This window comes from Molossus molossus, unplaced genomic scaffold, assembly GCF_014108415.1.
Source record: "Molossus molossus isolate mMolMol1 unplaced genomic scaffold, mMolMol1.p scaffold_m16_p_4, whole genome shotgun sequence".
NCBI lineage: Eukaryota > Metazoa > Chordata > Mammalia > Chiroptera > Molossidae > Molossus > Molossus molossus.
Window position 1 is genome coordinate 22399342 of NW_023425377.1, and position 24536 is coordinate 22423877.

Genomic DNA, 24536 nt, shown 5'->3' on the forward strand with positions numbered 1-24536 from the left:
TAATGATAAAGACAGAAATAAGTACCTGATGCTTATACCAAGCTTGTGGATTTGCTGTTTTTCTTTCTCTTTACACTGCCCCAGCCACATTTGTATCCATAATTAGAAATGTAGTTGACACTGTTATCTGTTAACCTCTGACATAGCAAAGTTGAAGCCTAGTTACAACATAAGGATAAGTCTGAAGAACGCTTAACTGTTTTCCATGACTATAAATATTCTCAACATCCTCAGTATTATGTTGCAACCAATGTTTCTCCTTTATGTTTGTCTTTTTTTTTTTTTTTTTTTTAAATTCTTGCCCAAGGATATTTTTCCATTTATCTTCAGATAGAGTAGGAGGGAGAGTGGGAGGGAGATAGAAAGAGAGAGAGAGAGAGAGAGACTTTGATGTGAGAGAGAGACACCGATTGGTTGCTTCCCAAAAGACCCTGAACAGGGCTGGGGACTGAACTGCAGCTGAGGTACGAGCCCTTGGCTGGAATCCAACCCGTGACCCTTTGACGCTCTAACCACTGAGCAAAGACTGGTCAGGGCATCTTTTTTTTTTTTTTTTTTTTTAAATGATGAACTGTTTCAGATTATACCACAAAGTTTGAAGACTGATATAAAAATTACCCATGTACCTCCATCGCCTAAGAAATAGAACATTAAAGACAAAGTCCCTGTGTCCTTCTCACTTGAATTTCCCAGTGCAGCCACAGTGAAGTAAGCACTAGCTAGACTGTATCATTCCCTTACATTTCTTTGTATATATATGTGTGTGTGCCCTGGCCAGTTTGGCTCAGCGGTTAGAGCATCGGCCTGCTGTCCGGAGAGACCCGGGTTCAGTTCCCGCTAAGGGCACGTACTTTGGTTGCAGTTTGTCCCCGGCCCTGGTTGGTCGTGCGGGTGGCAGCCACTTGATGTGTCCCTTCACGTCGATGTTTCTCTCTCTCTCTCCCTTCCTCTCTCTCCCTCCCACTCTATCTGTACAAAAAATGGAAAAATATCCTCGGGTGTGGATAAAAAAATATATGTGTGTGTGTGTGTGTGTGTGTGTGTAAGATATATATATATATATATACACACACACATATTTTTTTTAAATAAATAATTGGTTTTTGTTTTTTCTTTATTGATTTTTAGGGAGGGGACAGGAGAGGGAGAGATAGATAGAAACATCGATGAGAGAGAACATCTATTGGCTGCCTCCTGCATGCCTCCCACTGGGTATCAGGCCCACAGCCTGGGCTTGTGCCCTGACCAGGAATTGAACCAGTGGCCTCTTGGTGCATGGGTTGATGCTCAACCTATGAGCTACACCAGCTGGGCTCTTTGTCCTTATATTTTAAGTAGAAGTGTCTGTGTTTTTAAACTTTATGTAAGTGATACAATGTTGTATGTTTCTTGTGTCTTACTAATTATTTCTGAATGTCTGCATCAGTGTAATACATTGCTGTATTCCACTGAATGAATGTCCTACGACGCACTGATTCCTCTGAGGAAGGCCTGTCTGTTGTGCTCCAGGTGGTGGTGCCTCCCAAAGAGCTTGTGTTAGCTGGCAAGGATGCAGCAGCTGAGTACGACGAGCTGGCAGAACCCCAGGACTTTCAGGACGATCCTGAGTGAGTGATCTCTTTCTGACCCCCCACGCCACATTGGCTGATACAGGAGGCCCACTTATAGATTCCAGTGATTTTATCTGCATTTAAAAAAATAAGTGTTCCTTCTTATTATAATAATTACTATGGAAATTTGGGAAGTATATATTAAACCACGAAGAAAATAAAGTCTAGCCACCAGAGATAAGCATCATTAACATTTTGGTGTTTGTCCTTTCATATATTTCTTTCATCATTGGTATCATTCTATAAGCACATTGTTTTAACCTTTGTTTTTTCATGTAATTTCCAGTGCATAATTTATAAGGGTTGTGGACAGAATATAGGCTGTGAACAGAATATAATAGTCCTATAGATTTATCAATGGATTTATCCACCCCATCCACACTCTCTTTGAGTAATTAATAGATTAATAGATTTTACTCTCTCATACCTAATAACGGAACAGTGAAAAACCAAACATTTTCCTGAATGGGGAATGAATCATCAGCATCCAGTCTAAAGACAGAAATCATGGCAGTTATTCGAACAGAGAGGATTTAATATAAAGTATTGTCAACTGGGTAACTTCAAAGGTTTAAAGAACTCTGAAGTATGCCAGAGACAGCAATTTTATGAAACAGGGCTGAGGGAACAAAAGGAAATGGTTAGAATTGTTAAAATTTGGAAGCTTGCAGAAGGAGCCCAATGGAGCAGAAACTGGGACCTGTGGAGCAGTGAGAGAGGGGACACTGCTTGTCGGGGGCTGACGTCTCAGGGTGAGAAGATGTGTACATGATGCAGCTGGTTAGGCAAGAGTTGGAAACTGCAGCTGGCTCTTGCCACTTTCTGGATGAAGGAGCATTGCTGGAGTGATGTCCATGGGAACCACACACAAAGAGCAAGCTCACAGGTGGGCGGAGCAAGCCCCTCCCTCCTGTAGGCCCTAGTCTCCATCAGAGCCCCCTAAAGGGAACCTGACGGAGCCAGCCTTCAGAGCAGAAGTGTAGTTAGCAGAGTCCTGGGCCACAGAGGGAGATGAAGAAGGTGGGCTTGGAGCTGAGAAGCAATAACTTAATATACTGGCACAGGAAACATGTAAAGTTTTGTAACAGAATGATCAAAAGCTCCCTCAGCAAGATATTGGAAAGAAGAGAGAACATAGGATGGGCTGGAAAAATAAAGTGAGAGCAAATGTGAGATTAGTACAGTGATTACCAAACAGATTAACTTGAGAAAACACCAGGGCAGGTGGTTTGTTTTGTTCTGTAGAGTCACAGGCTCCCCACCAAAGATTCTCTTTAGCAAGTTTAGGCAGGCACCAGAAATCTGATTTTTTTTCCCCTAAAGCTTCCCAGATGGCAGTGGTTGCTTGGGAAATTAAGGATAGGAAAACAGACAACTTTTTCCTTTTTACTATTTTTAACTGAATTTTTAAAATGAATATGATATAAACTAAAGGCTTAGTTAACTACAATACAAAATGCATTCTCTGTAATCTTTTGTTTTGTGTGGGTCCTTAAATTACATTCATTAGGTACAGAAATTTGTTAAGCCAAGGTCAGCTTCTTGAAAGATCATCTGAGATAGTAAATTCTGGTCAGATTAATTATGTAACAGATTTAATTAATTATATTTCACATTACTATACTTTATAGGACTTTTAGATATCTGGAAATTAATGTTGTGTAATACTGTTTAAATATGTAAATGTTTAATTCTAGTAACTTTTCTGAGATTAAGTATCATTTGGACAGATCAAATTCTGTTTATTTCATTACTTATTGTTTTTTTTTCTTGTTTTTTTTTTATCCTCACCCGAGGACATCCCTCCATTTTTTGTTTAGACAGAGCGGGAGGGAGAGAGAGAGAGAGAGAGAAAGAGAAACATCGATGTGAAAGGGACACATCGAGTGGCTGCCACCCACACGACCAACCAGGGCCAGGGACAGACTGCAACCGAAATACATGCCCCTAGCGGGAACTGAACCCGGGTCTCTCTGGACCACAGGCTGACACTCTAACCGCTGAGCCAAACCGGCCAGGGCTATTTCATTACTTTTTAAAGCTAAGTTATTAAAACACAAACTTCAAGTGTATGTCAGAGAAAACTGAAATGGAAACCTCAACTAAAGAGATTTCTATTCTAAAAAGTTCTAATTTACAGAAATTATTTACAAAAACACTGATTTATGGTATTCCAAAAATTCCTTTAGCTCTGAGTTAGGATCAGTCTTTGTTCTATAGAAATATTACCACGTGTGCAAAAAGGTGAACGGAAAGGGAAAGGGATTTTCTTTGCAGCACCCTTGTTTATAACAGGAACATTGGCAACAATCTCAGTATGTCCAGTCATGGTAGACATAGAATAGAATACTAGGCAACCACTATGGAGAATGGAGATCTTTATGTATCAATATGGAAAGGTGTTTGTGATAAATGCAGTGAAAAAAGCAAGTTGCAGAATAGTGTGTCCCTTTTGTGTTGATTGAAAAAGCAGAAAAGTATAAACATAGAAAAATATCTGGTTGGTTAAGAACCAAAGTGTTTGCAGTTTTTCAGTAAGGAGAAAGACTTTCACTTTTTCCCATTTGAATTTGTTTGACTATATTTTACTTTTGTAACATTTAAAAAATAAGATTAACATTTTGCTGAAGAAACTCTTCATTGCTGATAAACGGGATGGTGGTTATATCTTGTCATCAGAGATTTCCTGTTGGGCCATAAAATGACTGTCTTAGTGGCTTGGCTGACTTGTGACCTGCCTAATACTGTGCTTATTTCCTTCCATAGCATCATAGCCTTCAGAAAGGCCAACAAAGTGGGTATTTTCATCAAAGTGACCCCACAACGTGAGGAGGGCGAAGTGACCGTGTGCTTTAAGATGAAGCATGATTTTAAAAACCTGGCAGCGCCCATCCGCCCCATCGAAGAAAGTGACCAGGGCACAGAAGTCATCTGGCTCACTCAGCATGTGGAACTCAGCTTGGGCCCTCTTCTTCCTTAAAAGGTTTCACTGGTTTGGCCAGATCCCAAAAGACCGTATCACCACCAACCTGTGTTAAAATGTGGAAGCTGCTGCTTCATTAGGCCTTGTTTATAACGATGTACCCACGCACTACTGAATCCTGTTCCTGGGAGGGTGGGGACATAGGCAAGGCATTAGGAACTCGGGGTAACTGCTGTTCCTCTTGCTCTCACTTCTGATAACACCAGTAAATCTGTCTCCCTCACTGAACCCTGCACGTTGAATAACAACAGCATAGTTCCATCCCAAGAAAGGGGGTGGCTGTTCCTTGGAGTGGCATTAGATTTACCACTTGAGAAACTGACATACTATCTCCTGATCTGATCTCACAAAGGATCATAAGTTCACAAATGAAACTTAAAATGATAACTAAAAGATGGACCTGCTGGCCACAATCCAGCCTTGGTCTCAATGTACCAACTGCTTTCTGCATTCCATTAGGTATAATCTAACAGTCAACATATATCCCTGCACTTGCCATCATCCCATAGATTTCCATTTGACAGAGAAATAAAATTGTCACATTGTCTTTAGTTTTATTGACTGGAAATTCTTAAGGCACACTCATTCACTCTCTTCTGAGTGAATACAGGATGCTTGCTTATTGGTTGCTCTTAAAATTTTTTTCCCAGTATAATATGGAACTTTTTTATTTTTTAAGACGAATTTTAGAAGCAGGTACTTTGCATGTTATGCCAAGAGGGTGGTAAATTCCATTCACTTTAAATTTTGCCACAATATCCAGGGATTAATGCTTTCACAGGGAGGCAATCTTTGTATGTCTTACTTCCTACCCCTTCTCTGTTCTGCCTCTTTAACACAATAGATTGTTCTGAGTATTTGGGACCTGGAAAGAGTCCAAAGAAAATTTGGTGGACAAGGTCACTTTTGGAATGCAGAAAACATTTTAAAGATTAGTTTGTTAGCATGATCTAAACTAATGTTCTTTCTACTGATTCGAAGGGGAGAGTAACAATTAGAAGCTCTTGAATCTAAAACTGGACATTAAGGAAAAGAACCTTTCCCCTTCCTGAGTTTGACTTTTATCATATGGTATGTCAAATAAGACCATTTTGATTAGAAACCGTAAAATAGCTCAGCAAGTAGCCCAGAACACTGTCTAGCAACACACATTCTGTTTTCATTCCATGTCCTGGAGTTGGGTTGTTAACCTGAATTTCTGTGATGTTTTCTAAAATGAGACTTGACAAAGTAGACCACCAGCTGCACCACATTTTCTGTAAATGCATTGTTAGCAAGTAGCCAACAAACTTTTGGTGAAAAGAGAAATTTCCTGTTTACCGTGGTTTTGTTTTTAAGTTCAAGCCTTTAGTTTAAAAAAAAAAAGATATATAGTTATCCAGAATATAGACAGGACTTAGTATCTTGTCAGCTACCCCTGGAAGATAAAAATATTTAGGAAGCTTTTGAAAGACACTAAGTAGTACTCTTAAGGTCAAACCAATTTTATGAAACAATATTACACAGAGTAATATGTTATAGTGTAAGAAAAAATACTCATCTCTAATATTATGACAATAATAAGGTTCAGCCTCTTAAAAGTTGGGACAGGGGTTGTGTGATTACAAAATTGCAAACTATGGACATAGTTTAATTTGTGACCCCACAGAGTGTCAAATTAATTTTTATATCACTACCTGCTCGAACCTACTGTGAAGCCACTGCTCTCATGAGCCAGTGGAGCAAAGGGCATCAAAATAGAGAACAGCTTTCTTACTTTACACATTTGCATAGATTACACACACAGTTGTATGTCGTGCATTTATGGCCTATAGCTGGTATGGGTTCCCAGAAGTAATAAGGTTGAAGTAATGGGTCTCATTACCCACCCTGTGACACTGAAACACAAAAACACTTTTGATCATAGAATTTTCACAAAAACACTTTTGATCATAGAATTTTTTTTTTCCTTCAGAAGCCAAACTAACTTGCAGAATAACAGCCATTGGTTTAATGTTTCCTCAAAATAGTTTTCAGTGCAAGCTGGTATTCTGTGTCAGTAGACATGGTTCAACACCTGCAGCCAGTGAATTTGGAATTCTCTTTGTTGCTTTTGTGTATTAGACTAGATTTAATGCAGTCAGTGTGCACCAGAGCAGGCGAATTGGATGTCATTGGCACTAGAGACTAGAATTTTGGAAACTTAAGGTGAAGTTTATTTGGATTTGTGATTTGATTAGCTCACCAAAGTTTTCTTTTGTTCAAAGTGCTTGTAGGCATAATGAGCTAAATGTCGTGCATATTTGTGAAGAAACATCTGTTTTGGTCCCTTTTGGGAATGAGGGGGCACTCCATGATCTTTGTGAATGCCAGGTTCCTATTTTGCCTTATTGCTTAACATAATGTAGTGAAATAAAGCAGACAAAGCTTGAGTGTCTTTGGTGTGGTTTCATGAAGACTGACTGGAATAGCATGGCTCAGTCAGAAGACGCAATCGAGGGAGTTGCTATGAGAGTCAGTGGAGCATGCTCCCTTCCAGTTCTTTAAATGAGCTAAACTAAAACCTCGTATTAAATTTATTCACTAAAACATTATATGGTAGCTGTTACTTCAGCTTCTTATAAACATATATCAGAACCATTATATAAATGTTACATTGCTGGTCTCCATCAGCTTCTATACTGGGTCATTGCTCCCAAAGATATCCTTTCACATATACAAAATGGTCCAACCCCAACAAGTAGCCATTCCTCCACCTTCATCTCTGCTCCTATAACTCCTCCCCTCCTTTTCCTGGAAATGAATTGTTCACACTCCTGTCTAAAGCCAGCCCACTACTTAGTGCCCTCAGTCGCATCCTCTTACCAGTTCAAGGACATCACTCCCAACAGTTCCCCCCTCCCTCCCCTGCAGCGATTCCAGCAGCCTGCTATGATTTCTCTCATCTTAAAGAACTTGACCTGACACCCCTCTTCAGCGGCCACCCCCATTTTCGACCCTCTTTACAGCAAAACTCCTAACTCGACCTCTCAGTTCCTCTCCTCCCATTCTCACTGGACCTATCCCACTCAGGCGCCACCCCGCCACATCAACAGGCCGCACTCAAATGCAGTCAGTTCAGTCGCTCATCTACTGACTTTCAATCTGACAGTTGTCTCTCCCTTCTTGAAAGCTTTTATTCACTTGGTTTCTAGACCACAACGTTCCTGGTTTTCCTTTTACCTTCCTGGCAACTTTCTTCTGTATTTTTTGCTAGTTCTTTCCTTTCCCATTTTCCCAGCCTTGGAGTGTTATCAGGCCCCACTTCTTACACTTCTTTTCTCTCTGCTCATTCTTGGTGATCTCCCCTAGTTTTCAGGCCATCCCCAAATTTATACACCAACTTGAGAATAGTCTGAAATTTCAATATCTCGGTTTGGATTTCCTCTCACTACATCTGCCTTGCCTGCATTCGTCCCTAACTAAATGGCAAATGTTTCCTTTCAGGTGCTCACAACAAAAACCTTGGCATCACCCTTGACTCCTCTTAATGCCACGTCCAGTAAATCAGCAAATCCTGTCAGCTCTTCTCTTCCAACTATGACCACACCCTCTCCAACATTACTGCCCTGGGCAGAATCATCATCTATATAGACCCCTAGATGATGATTACACTAGCATCAAAACTAGTCTTGAGCCCTGGCCGGTTTGGTTCAGCGGTTGGAGCGTCGGCCTGCGGTACAGAGACACCCGAGTTCGGTTCCCGCTAAGGGCACGTACCTCGGTTGCAGTTTGTCCCCGGCCCTGGTTGGTCGTGCGGGTGGCAGCCACTCGATGTGTCCCTTCACATTGATGTTTCTCTCTCTCTCTCTTCCTCTCTCCCTCCTGCTCTATCTGAACAAAAAATGGAAAAATGTCCTCGGTTGAGGATTAAAAAAAAAAAAAAAAAACCTAGTCTTGAAACCACCTTGGTCCCCACCCCCACCCTTTAGTCAATTTTCAGCATGGCAGCCAGAGTAATATTTCTCCACTTAAAACCTTGGGCTTCTTAGTTGGCTCCAGAGCAAAGCAAAGTCCTTACAATAGCTTATGAGGTCCTAAGTGACCTGAAACCCACCCCTGAATTCATTTGCTGTTTCTCCATGCTCATCCCACCCCAGCCAATTGAGTCTCGTCTCTGCTATTCCTGAGTCTCAGGCAGGTGCCCTCTCAGGGCCTTTGCACTGGCTGTTCCCTCTGCCTGGAAAGCTCGTCTCCCAGGTTTCTCTCACCCAGCTGGTGTGGCTCAGTGGTTGAGCATCGACCCATGCACCAAGAGGTTGCTGGTTTGATTCCCAGTCAGGACACATGCCCAGGTTGTGGGCCCGATCCCCAGTGGGGGGCATGCAGGAGGCGGCCAGCTGATATTCTCTCTCATTGATGTTTCTCTCTCCCTCTCCCCTCTTCTCTCTAAAATCAAAAAAGGGAAAAAAATCTTTTAAAAAATTGGTGTATTGCCCTGGTCGGTGTTGTTAAGTGGTTAGAGTATCGGCCTACGGACCGAGAGGTCTTGGGTTCAATTCCTGTCAAGGGCATATACCTGAGTTGCAGATTCAATCCCGACCTCCCTGCCCCCTGGGGTCGTATGGGAGGCCATCAATCATGCCCCCCCCCCCCCGTCGCACCCTCCCTCCCCTCTTCTGGGTTAACCATGATAGTATAAAACCCCTGACAGCTTCAGACACTAAGAAAGCTTGCATGCACTCCACAAGCTCTTTCCAAGACCTCCACCAAGTGTTCAGAAGAAAGACCTGCGGGGAATGGGGAGCGGTGCTGGAGCTCTACAGAGCCTCCCTTGGTTTGGAGGCATGCAGGAGGGATCTGCATGCCTTTAGGAAAGGCATGAAGTCTTGCCTCCCCCTGCCCAGTCCCTTCCCTCCTAGGGAGCAAAAAGGCCCAAGCCCCTGGGGGAGGAACAGAAAATCCTGTCTCTCTCCAGGGCACAGGTAAGGAAAAAACTCAACCTTGGGAGGGACAAGATTCAGTCCTGAGCCCTGGGTTTCTATCCCAGTTCCATAAAGGTCTACCGCTACAGGAAAGGCAGGAAACAGTCTCTTCCACAAGACCAGCCCAGATACAAGTCAGATTTGGCTGCCACAGAGAGGAGGAGCAGAAATACTGAGAAAAGACCTGTTCCCAATATCTGGCCACAAAGGACCTACTGAAGACTGAGGCCCAATTAGAACAAAATACCCCTGACCCCTCCCCCACTACCCACCTAGCAAGCATCTAGTAACAAGCATCAGCAAAGGCACAGACCACTATAGTGCAGGTATGCAGGACAGCTGAAAGCTAAGGATGAAAAATGAACACTTAAGAAAAAGTTACTCAGTTCCAACCTAAAGCACAAAATGCTGGAGGATGTGAAGGCTGTGGTACACCGAAGGTAACCATAACAACGACAAAACCCAAACCCGTCTCAATTCCTGACCAGATTGACCAAGCTTGACACCAACAGCCTGTCAGAAGAGGCTTGTCCATTTCCAAGCATTACTACTATTTACCACCCTGTCTCTACTGATAAAAGCACCGACTGGCAATCAAGAAAAAAAAAGATACACAAAGAAAAACCAACCCATTTTTCAACAAAACCATATACAGATATTCAGATGTTGGAACTATTGAACAGGGACATAAACTTTGATTAACATATTGAAGAATCTAGTTGAAAATATGGATAATATGTGTGAACAGATTTCAGCAAAGAAGTAGAAACTATAAGAGAGACACTGAAATAAAAAACAAGATCAGAGATGAAGAATCTCTTCTATGGGCTCATCAGTAGACTTGTCATAGCTGAAGAATAATCAGGAAACTTGGAGATAGCTCAATAGAAATCCAAACTGAACCCTTTCCCCCAAAGACTGAAACAACAGAGTATTCAACATTTATGGGACAATATCAAATGGTCTAACTGGGCAGAAGAGTATTTAAACAGATCACATCTAAGAATTTTCAACATATAATGAAATACAAACCACAGACCCCAGAAGCTCAGATAAACCCAAGTGTTTTCTCACACAGAAAAAATATACATTTACCATATGATCAAATAATCTCACCCCTAGATAGTTACAAAGGAAAATCTACGTACAGCAATCTGTATATGAATGTTTACAATGGCTTTATTTATATTCATGGAAATCTGGAACAACTCAAACATCCAATTGGCAAATGGAATTTTTTACCCGCCCCCACCCCACCGCCCCCAGGGCATCCATACAGTGGAATTCTCAGCAATAAAGAACAAATTACAATATGTGTGAATCTCAAATACAAATATTCTAAGAAAAAGAAGTTAGACCCAAAAGTCTATACGTATAGGATTCCACTTACGACATTCTGGGGAAGGCAAAACAATAGGGACAGCACAGACTAGTGGTTGCCACTGTGACGGTGTGTGTGGGAAGTGGATTGACTTGGGCACAAGGGGACTTTTGAGGATGGAACTAATCTATATTTGTTGTGAATGTATGTAACATTTTCTAACTGTACAACTAGAAAGTAAACTTCTATACAGAAATGATACTTTTTAAAAAAGTATAAACCTCACTTTTTAAAAATCTTTATTGATTTTTAGAGAGAGAGGACAGGAGAGGGAGAGAGACACATCGATGAGAGAGAACACAGATTAGCCGCCTTCTGCATGCCCCACCAATGGGGATTTGGTCCACAACCTGAGCGTGTGCCCTGACCGGGAATCGAACTAACAACCTCTTGGTGCATGGGTCAACCCTCAACCAGTGAGCCATCCTGGCTGGGCTAAACCTCACTTTTTAAAAAGTTAGGTGACAAACATTTAAGGTAGTTTGATGATAGGAAATGTCAAAAATTATGCAAGTGGTACCAGAATGCCTGAAATTAGAAAAATGTTGGCAGAATGGTTATAAGTTGTTCCCAATACAATTTAACAATGCCCGTGTTGATCCTTACAACACTTTCCATTTCAGAAGTTGGAAAAACAGTACTACTGTCTTCGGATTTGTGGCTTCATCGTTTATTAACTACACAACCAAGAGCAAGTTACTTACTCTTTCTGAACCTGTTTCCTTTTCTATAAAAAGGGGACACCCATACTTGCCTAGAGAGTAGTGGTTACCAGATAAAAGACATGACATCCAGCTAAATTTGACTTTCAGATGAGTCATGCTTTTAGCATAAATGGAACATGTTCACACTAAAACATTGTTCATTGTTTATCTGAAATTCAAAAAATATTTTTAATCCTCACCCAAGGATATTTTTCTATTTATCTTCAGATAAGGGGGTGGGAGGGGCATCGACGTGAGAGAGACACATCGACTGGTTGCCTCCCAAACGACCCTGACCAGGGCCAGGAGGAACTGCAGCCGAGGCTCTGCCCTTGACCTGAATCAAACCAGCGACTCTTTGGTCCACCCGCTGGCCAGCCGAAGCTCTAACAGCTGAGCCAAACCGGCCGGGGCTGAAATTCAAATTTAACTAAACGTTGTGTTTTCGCTTGCTAACTCTGGCAACCCTACAAGGAGTTATTGTGAGCATTAAACAAGACTGGCAGTGCAGGACACTCACCCAGCTTTGGCATGATAAATGCCGGTGTGGCTCCGTGGCTGAGCATCGACCCAGGCACCAAGAGGTCATCGGTTCGATTCCCTGCCAGGGCACATGCCCAGGTTGTAGGCCCGATCCCTGGTGGTGGGCATGCAGGAGGCGGCCAATCGATGTTCTCTCTCATCGATGTTTCTAACTCTCCCTCTCTCCCTCCTTCTCCCTTCCTCTGTCTAAAAAGTAAAGAAAAAAAAAACCCATACAGCCCTGGCCGGTTTGGCTCAGCAGTTGGAGCGTCGGCCTGGGGTCCAGAGACCCGGGTTTGGTTCCCCCTAAGGGCATGTACCTCGGTTGCAGTTTGTCCCCGGCCCTGGTTGGTCGTGCGGGTGGCAGCCACTCGATGTGTCCCTTTCACATTGATGTTTCCCTCTCTCTCTCTCCTTCCCTCCTACTCTATCTGAACAAAACATGAAAAAATGTCCTCGGGTGAGGATTAACAACAACAACAACAAAAAACCATACAAATAAAATAAATTTTAAAAAACCGCCGCTTTAACTCCATCCCCTCATTCATTACTTGCTCCTTCATTCTTTCACTCAACTTTTAAATAAATCAGATGTGCTGTGGCTCTTCACGCCAAGCAGGGACCAACGCGAAGGAAGCACCTGGGTTTAACACACGGGATTCCGAATGCGAAGCCACGAAACTCCCGGCGGGCGACGTCACGGCGCGCAAGACCCCGCCCCTACGGGCGCACGAGGCGCGCGAATAAGACGTAACAGGCCGGGGCCCAGCCTCGGGGCCTGACGGGATTGTGGCGGTCCTCTCTTTCAACTCGGAAGCTGCCGCTGCCTCCGGATGCTTTCAAGATGGCGACTTCTCTGGGTTCCAACACCTACAACAGGCAGAACTGGGAGGATGCGGTGAGTGTGCCTGCCGGAGGAAGACGGAAAGAGGCGGCGAAGCCGGGCCTCCTGCGGGCGAGCACGGCCGTGGCTGCGGCGCGGCCGGGGGGATCCCGGGGAGGAGCCAGCGCCGCGGCCTAGCTCGCCCGGAGCGGGAGGCGGAGGGCGGCCCGCCTGCGAGCGTGGAGTGAGGGGGCTAGGCGCCCTGTGCATGCCTGCCCCGTCCACTGGTTTCGTGCTGGTCTCCTCCCGCTGCCCGCCGGAAGAGCAGACAGCGCCCCCTCCCGAGACCGGGCCCGTGCTAGACCTGGGGGTTCCTGCCCTGCCTGTCCCCCACCCTCGCTCCTCTCCCTTCTCCCCCCCACCTCCCTGTACCCACGAGCGTGGCTGAGATGGCAGGGTCTTCGGAGCCTGACCCTCAACCCGATTGCCCGTTTTCACCAGGACTTCCCCATTCTGTGCCAGACGTGTCTTGGAGAAAACCCATACATCCGAATGGTGAGTGAGCGTGCGTGAGACGGGAATTGTTCGTGTTCTGCCAACACGGTGGTCCTTGCCCGTGAAGTGCTTCTGTTCGCCAAGCAGAAGTAACGCTGCTCCTGGACTAACCCGGAGCCTGTGACAGTTTGCAAAGGCTGTCATACTTATTCTGTCATTTTGAAACTCGGTGACAATCCTGTGATGTAGGAGTCATAATACTAGCATAGATTTGCTGAGCATTTACCTGGGAGCTAGATCTAGTAAGCAGAAGCTGAGTTTGTGTCTTTCCATATAGCAAGTAATGAGTGGAGCTGGGATTTAAATTCAGATATTCTCATTCCAGGGACCTCAGCACGTTAGGAGGAGAACCAGAACTAGAAACTAGGTTTCCTGACCCCTAGTCAGATGCCTTTTGGCCACTGCACCTCATCTGTCTCTTTAAGGTGTCCCCTATCGTCACAAATAAAGGTTGAACTAGTGACGGTTAACATTCGATAATTAGATTAGGCTTTATTATTGTGATCAGTCTCAGAGGTGTTGATATGTTGATTTGTTCAGGTGTTGACTAGCTTATGGGAAGGGAACATATGCTATATGCAGGGTATCCCCACAATCTATGGTAGTTAACTTCTGACTAAACTTTGTAAAATGGGCTGGCCATGGCTACATCCTTCCTGATTCAGGGAATGTGGAAACAGGAAGTTTAGTTCTTGGAAGAGAACTTGGGAGACAGTAGTGAACCTCAGAGTTGTGGCTGTGTAAAGATACATGCTTACCTGATGTTAGATCCATAAGATTCTTAAGAGGTTATAACTCATAGTAGGTAATTAGAATACATGCCCCACAACCTCTTCTCCCCCCTTCAGGGTGTCAGGAATCTCTAGACACATTTCTTGTGTTGTATTTGGGGAACAAGCAGACATCTGGTCTTTTTTTTCCCCCCCTGGAACTCCAGTTCTTTTCTTCTTTTTCTATTTCAGACCAAAGAAAAGTACGGGAAGGAATGCAAAGTAAGTATGTCTGTTAAAGAGTAATGATTTCATTTTATTTTCTTTTTTTCTACCAAATTAGCCTTCAACTTGCTCAGCTTTGAGGTCTTCCAGTAAAAGTCAGTGCTACGCAATTTTCATGTATCATTTATATACTCATTGGCTGTTAACTGTTTAACAGTGAGGTAAGAAAATGAGCCCCTTAATGCAGGGGTTCTTAACCTGGTGTCTGTGGATGGGCTTTAAACCCCCTGAGATTATATGCCAAATGTTGGTTGAGTGTGCACATGAGAATTTTAGTTGAGGGGGAAGATCATAGCTGTCACAAGATTCTCAGAGGAATATATGACACTTCCCACTCTTCCCAAAAAAGATTAAGGATCAAATTTTTAATGGTGGTTACTTCTAGGGTAGAGAGGACTTTGACTTTTGAGTATTCCATTTCTATTTTTTTTTTATCCTCACCTGAGGATATTTTTCCATATTTTGTACAGATAGAGTGGGAGGGAGAGAGAGGAAGGGAGAGAGAGAGAGAAACATCGACGTGAAGGGACACATCGAGTGGCTGCCACCCGCACGACCAACCAGGGCCGGGGACAAACTGCAACCAAAGTACGTGCCCTTAGCGGGAACCGAACCCGGGTCTCTCCAGACCGCAGGCCGACGCTCTAATCGCTGAGCCAAACCGGCCAGGGCTGAGTATTCCATTTCTGTACTATGTGAGTTTTTTACTACTGGGACAGAGTGTTGTAAATATAATTGAAATATTAGATGACATTTAGACTCGATGATTGCTAAGGTCTCTTATAAATCCTAGATTTGGGGATCCTTCTTTGGATCCCTCATTGTTATTAAGTCTCTTGGATTGACTGTCCAGGTCAGGACCATTCACACTCTGTGGCTCTTATCTTGTGTTAAAGATCTGTGCCAGGCCATTCACAGTGTTTCGCTGGTGCCCCGGGGTCCGCATGCGTTTCAAGAAGACTGAAGTGTGCCAAACCTGTAGTAAATTGAAGAATGTCTGTCAGACCTGCCTCTTGGATCTAGAGTATGGTATGTTTGTCCTGGCCAATAAATCTGAAAGTATGCAGGTGCCCTAGACAACAAACCAGTCCTTTCATCTCCCATGTGTGTCCTGCCTCTGGTTCTGACGCCCGTTTGGACTGTCTGCCGTGGTCTGCTTTTCCTAGTAAGAGGAGAACCATACTAGGCCATCTTAGAGTCCTCCCGAACAACAGTAAGAACTTAAGGAAAAATTGGGAATTAGACGGGCTTAAAACGCCCTCATGAACATCCCTGTAGCCAAGGGGAGGTACAGGCCTTGTTCCTATGGTAGGTAATTTCTTTACCTTGGGCTTCTTTCTAAATCCGAAGTTTTTTTCCACAGTCCCTACCAGAAGCTCACAGGCTAATTGTGCTTTTAGGTTTTTTGTCTCAACTGTATGGTAGGACTGATACATTGCCACTGTTTCAGAGTAAGTGTTTTTTAGTTTCTTAACTGAAAGTGACTTTTTGTTTATGAGAAAATACTTTTTCAGTGACAGTTTCTACTGTACAATAAAAGGAAAATATGGGTTTGTATATGTTTAATTCAGAAAGTTATTCTGCTTCTCAGAGTCCTGCTCACATTACTCTTTATATGTTTGTTAAGGAGGTATTCTGCTTCTAGAGTACAGTGACCCTTATATGACCGTGACTATCCAGATGATCTGTAGGACCAACCTGAAAGTTAATTACTTTTTTTTTAAAGGGAAAGGTGGTCTTATTTGTTTATTTTTGTTAATCCTCACCCGAGGATATTTTTTCATTGATTTTTAGATAGAGTGGAAGGGAAGAAGGGAGAGAGAAAGAAGAGAGAGACGTTGATGTGAGAGAGACACATCAGTTGGTTGCCTCCTGCATGACCCTGACCAGGATCAAACATACAATCTAGGTGTGTGCCTCTAGGTGGGACTCGAACCCAAGACCCTTCAGTCTGCAGGCTGACACTCTAACTGCAGAGCCACACTGGCCAGGACAAAGTTAGCCACTTTTAATGCTTATTTTAAATACACTGTATTATAGTAAAAGATGTGTTATTGATTTACAAGTCAAGTCTGACTGTACCCAAAGTTTGTTCATCTAAAAGATTTTCTGAAACATTTGTTTCAGAATCAGGACAGCTCAAGAATTAGGACAATTTTCTTAGAATGCTCTGCAGCAGTATTTACCTAAAGGTGCTAAAGATTTTGAGTAAAAGTATAGTAAAGCCTCTGGTACCAAGTAAGAACGTGGAGAAGGAAAGGATGCTACTGTATTCTGCGTGTATATTCAGTAATATTTAAAATACACCTGAGGTTTTTTTCCTCCTTTCCTTTGTACCAGGCCTGCCCATCCAGGTTCGTGATGCAGGGTTGTCTTTTAAGGATGATATGCCAAAGTCAGATGTCAACAAAGAGTATTACACACAGAATATGGAGAGGGAGGTATGCTACCACTTCCTTAATGTAGTCTTATATTTGATGAAAGAATCCTAGTAGATTAACACAGTTTATATAATTTACCTTTTGAATTTGCCATCCCTGTGTAGATTTCTAACTCAGATGGAACACGGCCAGTTGGCATGCTGGGGAAAGCCACATCCACCAGTGACATGCTGCTCAAACTGGCCCGGACCACACCCTACTACAAAAGGAATCGACCCCACATTTGCTCCTTCTGGGTGAAAGGGGAATGTAAGAGAGGAGAGGAGTGTCCATATAGGTAAGAGCTAAAGTACATTTTCAGTATCTGCTCTCAGATGATTAGCCATCAGCTTTGAAGTCGACAAGTTTATAAACCAGTGTGGTTTACCACATGTGTTAAGACTGTTAAATTTAGAAAAGCTTATTTAAATTGTTTTTAAGTATAATGGGGCTTCCATTTATAACAGCCTTGGGAAGCTGAATTGCTTTGCTATATAATATAGATATCGACGACCCTCCTAGGAATTTCTGCCTGAGATGTAAGTCTTCACTGTCATGGTAGCACTGGCTTGAGTCTCACATTAAGGTCAGGCATCTAAGTGTGTGTGAGTATGTTTCAGTCAAGACTGCCAAGCGTCTGGATTAGGATTTCTTAACTTGGGGTTGGTTAACCCCATCCCTGCCAAAAAAATTATTTTGTTTTCTAGGGCTGGTTCCATTGCTTTAATCAGACTCTCAGAAGAGTGCAAGACCTAAAATATGTTAAGAACCATTGACCTAGAGAGGGGTAACAATGATTTGGTTACCCTTTGTTTTGGGATGGATTGTGCCAAAAGCATTTCTTTATAAGGAAACTGATATCTTAGATGCTTATTTAAGTGGTTTTTAGGAGGCTGGCAAGTCCCTGTAATACAGTAAATCACTTGATATCAGCTCTATTTCGATTATTGTGTTTTGAGTTGACCAGGGTTTTATTTCAAAAGGCATTTCAGGGTATGTATGTGGGACTTACGTAGTTACTATTGGGTGATATCTGTAAATTTTTTCCTTGGTTTCGCCTTTATGCACTGTTCTTTGTGAACCATAGGCATGAGAAGCCTACAGATCCAGATGACCCGCTTGCTGATCAGAACATTAAAGATCGATATTATGGAATCAATGACCCTGTGGCAGATAAGCTTCTAAAGCGGGCTTCAACAATGCCTCGTCTGGACCCGCCAGAAGACAAGACTATCACCACATTATATGTTGGTGGTCTAGGCGATACCATTACTGAGACAGACCTAAGGTTTGTGGATATAATTTTATGAGCTCTTTTTGCTTTTAACTATGCTGGAACAACTTAGGTGCAGAAACAGGTAAGCATAATAATCCTTTACAAGATACATTTTTCTTTAACCAGTCTGAAGTCAGTAAATATGCTGACTAGAATTTTTATAAAATTGTTCTTTATGTTCCAGAGTAGTAATGTTCTTCAACAGTGCTTAGTCCATCCTGCATATGGTAATAATTTCATGAGATTCTGTTTGGCCTAATAGCCAATTAGAGTTTTTAGAATAGGGCACATATCCAAGTATGCTTAATTATGTAGGGGAGGGAAAGGTTTGCATTTATAAAACTCATGGTTTAGATTGTTGGCTTTGTAAAGAGATTGGCATTTGGTAAATTTGTATTATTCTTGGCTTGTATTTTTGGTCAGCTAGATGAGACATCTGGGCAGAGAGTGGAAATATCCCTTCCAAAGGGATAAAGTGGAGAAGAAACTTCTATAAGTTTATAAGCTGCCCTCAGTAGCCTGTTTCCACTACACCCTGTCTAAGTGAGCTCGACAGTTCCCAGGGGGTGGCAGGCTTTTTCCCTTCTTCTCCTCTTTTTTTACAACCTTTAAAAATTTTTTAAACACTCTTGGCTCATAGGCCATGGAGGCTGTAGTTGGCTAGCCCCTTAAGTAGGGTTTAGGGTCCTTAAGGAACTTACCGGGAAACCCTGAGATGTACAGTAACCTTTATTTGCACATCGTTTCTTTCCTTCTCAATATGCAGCCTCACAGCAGGTGAGGTATTGCAGATAGTTAGGCAGACGACCATGGGGCCATGTACCTCGTGGTAAGTCAGTGGAAGAGTGAATGATCTGCTGTCAGCCTGTTACTACTCTGCTGGGACTGTGTGTGTGGATAACTCATTTTCTCTGCCTGGGTCCCTTCAGAAATCATTTCTACCAGTTTGGAGAGATCCGGACGATCACCGTTGTGCAGAGACAGCAGTGTGCTTTCATCCAGTTTGCCACAAGGCAGGCCGCAGAAGTGGCAGCGGAGAAGTCCTTTAATAAGCTGATCGTCAATGGCCGTAGACTTAATGTGAAATGGGGACGGTAAGAGGAGACTATTTAAAAAATGTCTTTGAGATTTCCAAGAAAACTGTTTCATTATCTAGGGCTAGTGAGCTTTTTTTTTAGTCCTCACCCAAGGACATTTTTGCATTTTTATTTTCAGATAGAGAGAGAGGGAGGAAGAGAGAGAGAAAAACATCGATGTGAGAGAGACACATCGACTGGTTGCCACCCACACCACCCCAAGCTGGGCCAGGGACAAACTGCAACCAAGGTCCGAGCCCTTAGCAGAAACTGAACCCGGGTCTCTGGTTCGTGGGCCGACACTCTAAGCGCTGAGCCAAACTGGCCAGGGTGCTAGTGAGCTTTTGATGAATAGGTCAAAAAATTTTTTGTTGCCTATGTAACATTTATTCCTGTGGAATGTTGGGAACATCCTGCTTTGGACATTTATTCAGGGTTGTGGTGTCGTAATCTCCTTTGAGGGTTCATGTTTTTTGTGATCAGTTACTATAGACCAAGTATAATGCCAGGGCCTGAAAGGTGGATTTGAGAATTTACAAATGAGTTGGACCCAGATTCTGTCCTCTCAAAACCAACTGTCCAGTGGAGAAGAATAGTGATTTTAGGTTGGAAAGTGACGGAACACCCTGAAAGTTCAAAGGGGGAACATGTTTCCAACTTGGAGCCAGGGAAAAGATGGCTCGTAGCAGCAGCAACCCCATGGAGTGCTTCCTGGGTGCTGATTGGGCTCTGTGCTAAACACACAGGTGTCCCTTCTTGTCCTTAGTAGTTCTAGCATGTTATGGACCCAGGTCTTTCTGCTTCAAAACCTTTGCTCCCATCCACTCTGCACTGTGGCATTTAAGGGGAAACGGTGTTGGCTGATGAAGAGGCGAGGGGTAAAGGAACTCCATTTGACTAGGAAGCATGAGTAGAGGTGTGAGAGAAAGGACACAGTCCTGATGTGTGTGTCTCTCAGGTCCCAAGCAGCTCGAGGAAAAGAAAAAGAGAAGGACGGAACCACAGACTCTGGCATCAAGCTAGAGCCTGTTCCAGGCCTGCCAGGAGGTGAGTTCAGACTTTCTGCCTGCCCAGATCATCGCTAGCTCCAGATGCTCAGAGGGCTCTGATGTTCTTCAGTGTTAGAAGAGACCCAGGTCTTCGGCTCCGGCAACAGCTCTGTCTTCCCGCAGGAACACCCAGAGTTAAAGGTGGTGGAAACAGCATTGCACAGCTATCTTCTTCTCTAACTGTTGGCTGTGTTCTCTTCTCTAGCTCTTCCTCCTCCTCCTGCAGCAGAAGAAGAAGCCTCTGCCAACTACTTCAACCTACCCCCCAGTGGCCCTCCAGCTGTGGTGAACATCGCCCTGCCGCCACCCCCTGGAATTGCACCGCCCCCACCCCCAGGTATCTTGCACCTTCCTTCTCAGTAAATACATCTGACTTAGCCCAGAAAAATCCTTTTGAAAGTCCTGTCTTTACACCTTCCTTCCCATCATGTCTAATAGTCAAAATCCTTTTAGTTTGCCCCATAGAAGTCTGTAAGTAAATCTGATTTGTTAGGATTCCTGATACTTCCTTTACTTTCATGGCCCGCTGAGGAGGGGAAAGTCACCAGTTTTGTAAAGATCTGATATATGTAAAATCAGAAGGGAAGTTATTGGATTACAGTGACCTATCGCCAGTCTGTTTCCTGTTGTGATGTAATCCTGAGGTCCTAGAGCATTATTACTTAAAGTGCAGGCTGTGGGCTTTCGTCATTGCACAATATTACCTGTCTGCAACAAGATAAGGAGCTTGCGCCGGAACGTAAATTCATTAAGAAAGTCTTGTTACAAAAAGTTATCAGATGAACTAAACACTGCACTTGGTTGTGTGATCAGTTACATTTGGCTCACGGTCATTACCTTGTTGGTGGCCAGTAATAAACAGTTCAGGGGACTGGCCGTTTGTGTAGTGCTGCCCTAGAAAATGTCAGCAACAGTGTGAACAGTGTGAGTCACAAGTCCAGTGCTCCTGTGGCAGAGTTCCCATACTATTTGAAGAACAGCCTGGTTTCTGAACACCCACCACTGTAGTATAAATCATTGAAGTTAATGATGACAGGGTCTTCCATCATATCAGGGTCAGCCTGATTTCCTCTTCACCTCCCAAATCCTGATGGAATCCTACTTGGTAGGATTGGCATGTTTGACAGCCGGCAGGGGCTCAGATGACATATTCAAGATACCCTGAGTTGTATGGAGTTTTCTTTTAACTTGGACTGAGAGGACATGGTTCTTAAACCAAGGAAGTAATACTGGGAGACAGTCCTAAGCAAGTCTTGTGAACTGACATTTTCTGAAGCTCCTTGTCATTTGGTTTATGTGCAAGAGGTGTTGACCTTAGAAAGATTCAGAGGTTTGAAAGGTGGTCAGGGGAACTGCAAGCCTAACAGATTTGTTCTCCCATCTGCAGGTTTTGGGCCACATATGTTCCACCCAATGGGACCACCTCCTCCTTTCATGAGGGCTCCAGGACCAATCCACTATCCTTCTCAGGACCCTCAGAGAATGGGAGCTCATGCTGGGAAACACAGCAGCCCCTAGCACATTCTCACCATCTGGGGCTCTACAGAAGACAGGGCGCTTAAAAATCCTAGTAAAAGAATCTCGGAATAAATATATTTTTCCTTCCTTTGTAGTTTCCATGGTAGCTGAATGTGTTCAGATGTGGGCAGAGAATGACAGCCATGCTTTGATTGATGGACCTCAAATAAGCTGCCATTAACACATCTGGTTACTACTATAACATTACTAATAAAACTTAATGCCTGTTCCTCTTACTTCTAGGGGGAGCAAGCAATGGGGGGAATTGGAATGTCCAACGGAATTACCATCCCAATTATATGTTCATTTTCTGTTATGTTTGGGAGGGGGGAAAATTAACCTGCGGTAAAAATCGTTTGACCATTTTTATGTCCATTGGGTATTTTCTTTTCTGTCATCTAAAAGAAAAGATTACTAGTACTAATCATTGTAGTGGCATGAGTGTGACGTAACACTTCTGAAGTCACACCCTGGGAAAGACAGGTGGAATCCAGCAGCCAGCACAGCCCAGGTCTCTTCTCACCTCTCCGTCCTTCATTGATCACTAAAGGAATCAATCTGGCTGATCATTTACGTCTCTACGCTCCAAAAAAAAAGACAGATAAAAATTACTTTGTATTTCTATCAATTGGATGGAAACATTCATGAAGCTGTACCGTTGAAGAAACCTGGTGTCTGAGATGGAATTATTTTACAAGAACTTCCTATAAAACACTTTAACAGACTGAAACGAAAAGCGTTGGAGTGTGTGTGAATGGAAGACTCGTGACCCTCAGCTGGACCTTGGATCTTCAGCATTCACCTTCGTGTGTCTCTTCATTCCCCGCTTCTGGGCAGGGAGCTCTGTTTGGTCTTAGGGTTTGGCTATCACTGAATTGTAGATGGCAAAAATAATTTGATGTTGTGTTGTGTTTTTTGTTTTTAAAAAATTAAAACGGGTCAATTTTCCAAATGTCATAGGCTTATTTCTAGATTTCTGTTTTATCCTTTGGTAGTTGAACTTGAGGTCAGTGAAAAGTAGAAACAAGTTATATAAAAATGCAAATTTTTGCTTTGGATTTGATGTTTATCTCTGTTCACTCTATGATGATAAAAAGGTCCACAGCCAGTAGATGATTGAAAAATGGTAGCCTTAAAAAATCATTTTATACAAGTCATTTTAAAAGGAAGCACACAATTTATCTACAAAGCCCTTGTTCCTGAAGCCGATTCCATGTCACTTTTATCTAAAATATGTATTTATGGAATGGACATACCCTATATAACACCCTTTTGTAGCTTTGCTGGAGTTTTGTTTTCCTCTAGAGCAGTGGTTCTCAACCTTCCTAATGCTGCAACCCTTTAATACAGTTCCTCACGTTATATGTGGGCGTATCTGCATGTGGGTGGACCCGCCTGGAGACATAGAGGAGCCGTGTCTCGGTTCCTAAGACCATCTGAAGTATGTGTTTTCTGATGGTCTTAGGCAACCCCTGTGAAAGGGTCGTTTGACCCACAAAGGAGCCGTGACCCACAGGTTGAGAACCGCTGCTCTAGAGGGTTTTGTGCCCCCCCCCCCCGCCCCAGGTTTTAAAATTAGAAACACTTCAAAATTTTGATTTTATTTTTAGTAATATAGGGTACTTCAAAGTATTTTGATGCCATTTGGGTGTGTATTTTTTGTGTCTACTTTTGAGCATGTAAGAAATTTTTAGTCAATTTGTGAATAAGATATGAACCATATGTAGTGTTTTAATAATTGCCAGATTTGATCATAGCTATACACACACAAATATGTAACTATGACTATCCAATTGTATATTGCCTTTTTGAGAAGGAAGAGATTCTAAATTTTGTGTACTATCTGGCTATGGAGATAGAGCATAGATGCTCAATTAGTCTTAAGTAAATCAGAATTATGAGCAATTAAATTTTGGCAAAGACTCTTAGGTGCTCATCAAACTCCATTTCCTTCTCTTCTAGGACACACAGCTCAGGGTACACGTGAAAGGTAACCTTTGACAGACCTGGTCTGTACAAACATCTCACTCAACCCTGTGAGCTTTCCCCCCATCTGCTGGCTAAATGCACAGGACTGTCTCTGGAGGATGGCAAAGTCACACAATGAGGGAACGTAGGATCTATCCCTGCCTTGAGAGCACTGTGATACAAGGAATTTTGTTACAGTGAGCCATTGAGACCTGGGGACTTTTCTGTGAAAGCAGCTAGTGTTACTTTAATAACTGAGATGTAGTCCAATCTGATCACACAAAAAGAAAATTTTTTTTTGTTTACACAGTAATGGCTTAAAGACTGGAGCCAGATGACCTGAGTTCAAGTCCTTACTTCAATACCTCCCAGCTGTGTGACCTTGGGCATGTCACTTAACCTCTGCCTAGTTGTCATAATGCCTCACCTCCCAACCCTTCTCACTACCTGTATTCTGAGCTGTAGCGTATGTATGCACACACTCACTCACTCACTGGAGTATTTTGAGCTGCTCCCCTCATGAAGAAGGCTCAGAGGGAATAGCATTATGACAACTGAAGTAAGGCAGTGACTGCCTATGGGGCAAAGAGTGTGATGTGACAGATTTTTGGAAGCCAAATCACAATAAGACATTGTACCTGAAATAAACAGAGGTGACAGAGGAGGGATCTAGAGTGACCCCACCCCCAATCTCTGGCTTGATCTCTTGGGTG

General features: G+C 43.1%; 2 protein-coding genes across 5 annotated transcripts in view; both read left to right on the plus strand.

The window, feature by feature from the left end:
* The window catches only part of DCTN4 (dynactin subunit 4), a 38266-nt gene extending 31272 nt beyond the window's left edge, over positions 1–6994 (plus strand). For 2 of the 3 annotated variants that reach the window (XM_036240181.1, XM_036240184.1), the window contains exons 13-14: positions 1510–1607; positions 4377–6994. In XM_036240181.1, coding sequence (XP_036096074.1) covers positions 1510–1607; positions 4377–4590 — 312 coding nt within the window. In that variant the 3' untranslated portion in view covers positions 4591–6994. The remainder of the gene's footprint in view (positions 1–1509; positions 1608–4376) is intronic. The other variant, XM_036240182.1, reaches the window with a different exon arrangement.
* A 5922-nt stretch (positions 6995–12916) lies between these two features.
* Positions 12917–22802, plus strand: RBM22 (RNA binding motif protein 22). Of its 2 annotated transcripts, XM_036241374.1 has the most exons (11): positions 12917–13041; positions 13468–13521; positions 14484–14513; positions 15413–15545; positions 16857–16957; positions 17062–17234; positions 18024–18224; positions 19142–19306; positions 20247–20335; positions 20543–20674; positions 21725–22802. In XM_036241374.1, the coding sequence occupies exons 1-11, from the start codon at positions 12988–12990 to the stop codon at positions 21853–21855; spliced, it is 1263 nt and encodes a 420-aa protein (XP_036097267.1). In that variant the 5' UTR covers positions 12917–12987; the 3' UTR covers positions 21856–22802. The 2 variants fall into 2 exon arrangements, with proteins under 2 accessions (XP_036097267.1, XP_036097268.1); XM_036241375.1 differs by lacking the exons at positions 12917–13041; positions 13468–13521; positions 14484–14513 and adding an exon at positions 14556–14677 and having other exon boundaries at positions 21725–21959.
* The last annotated feature ends 1734 nt before the right edge of the window (positions 22803–24536 follow it).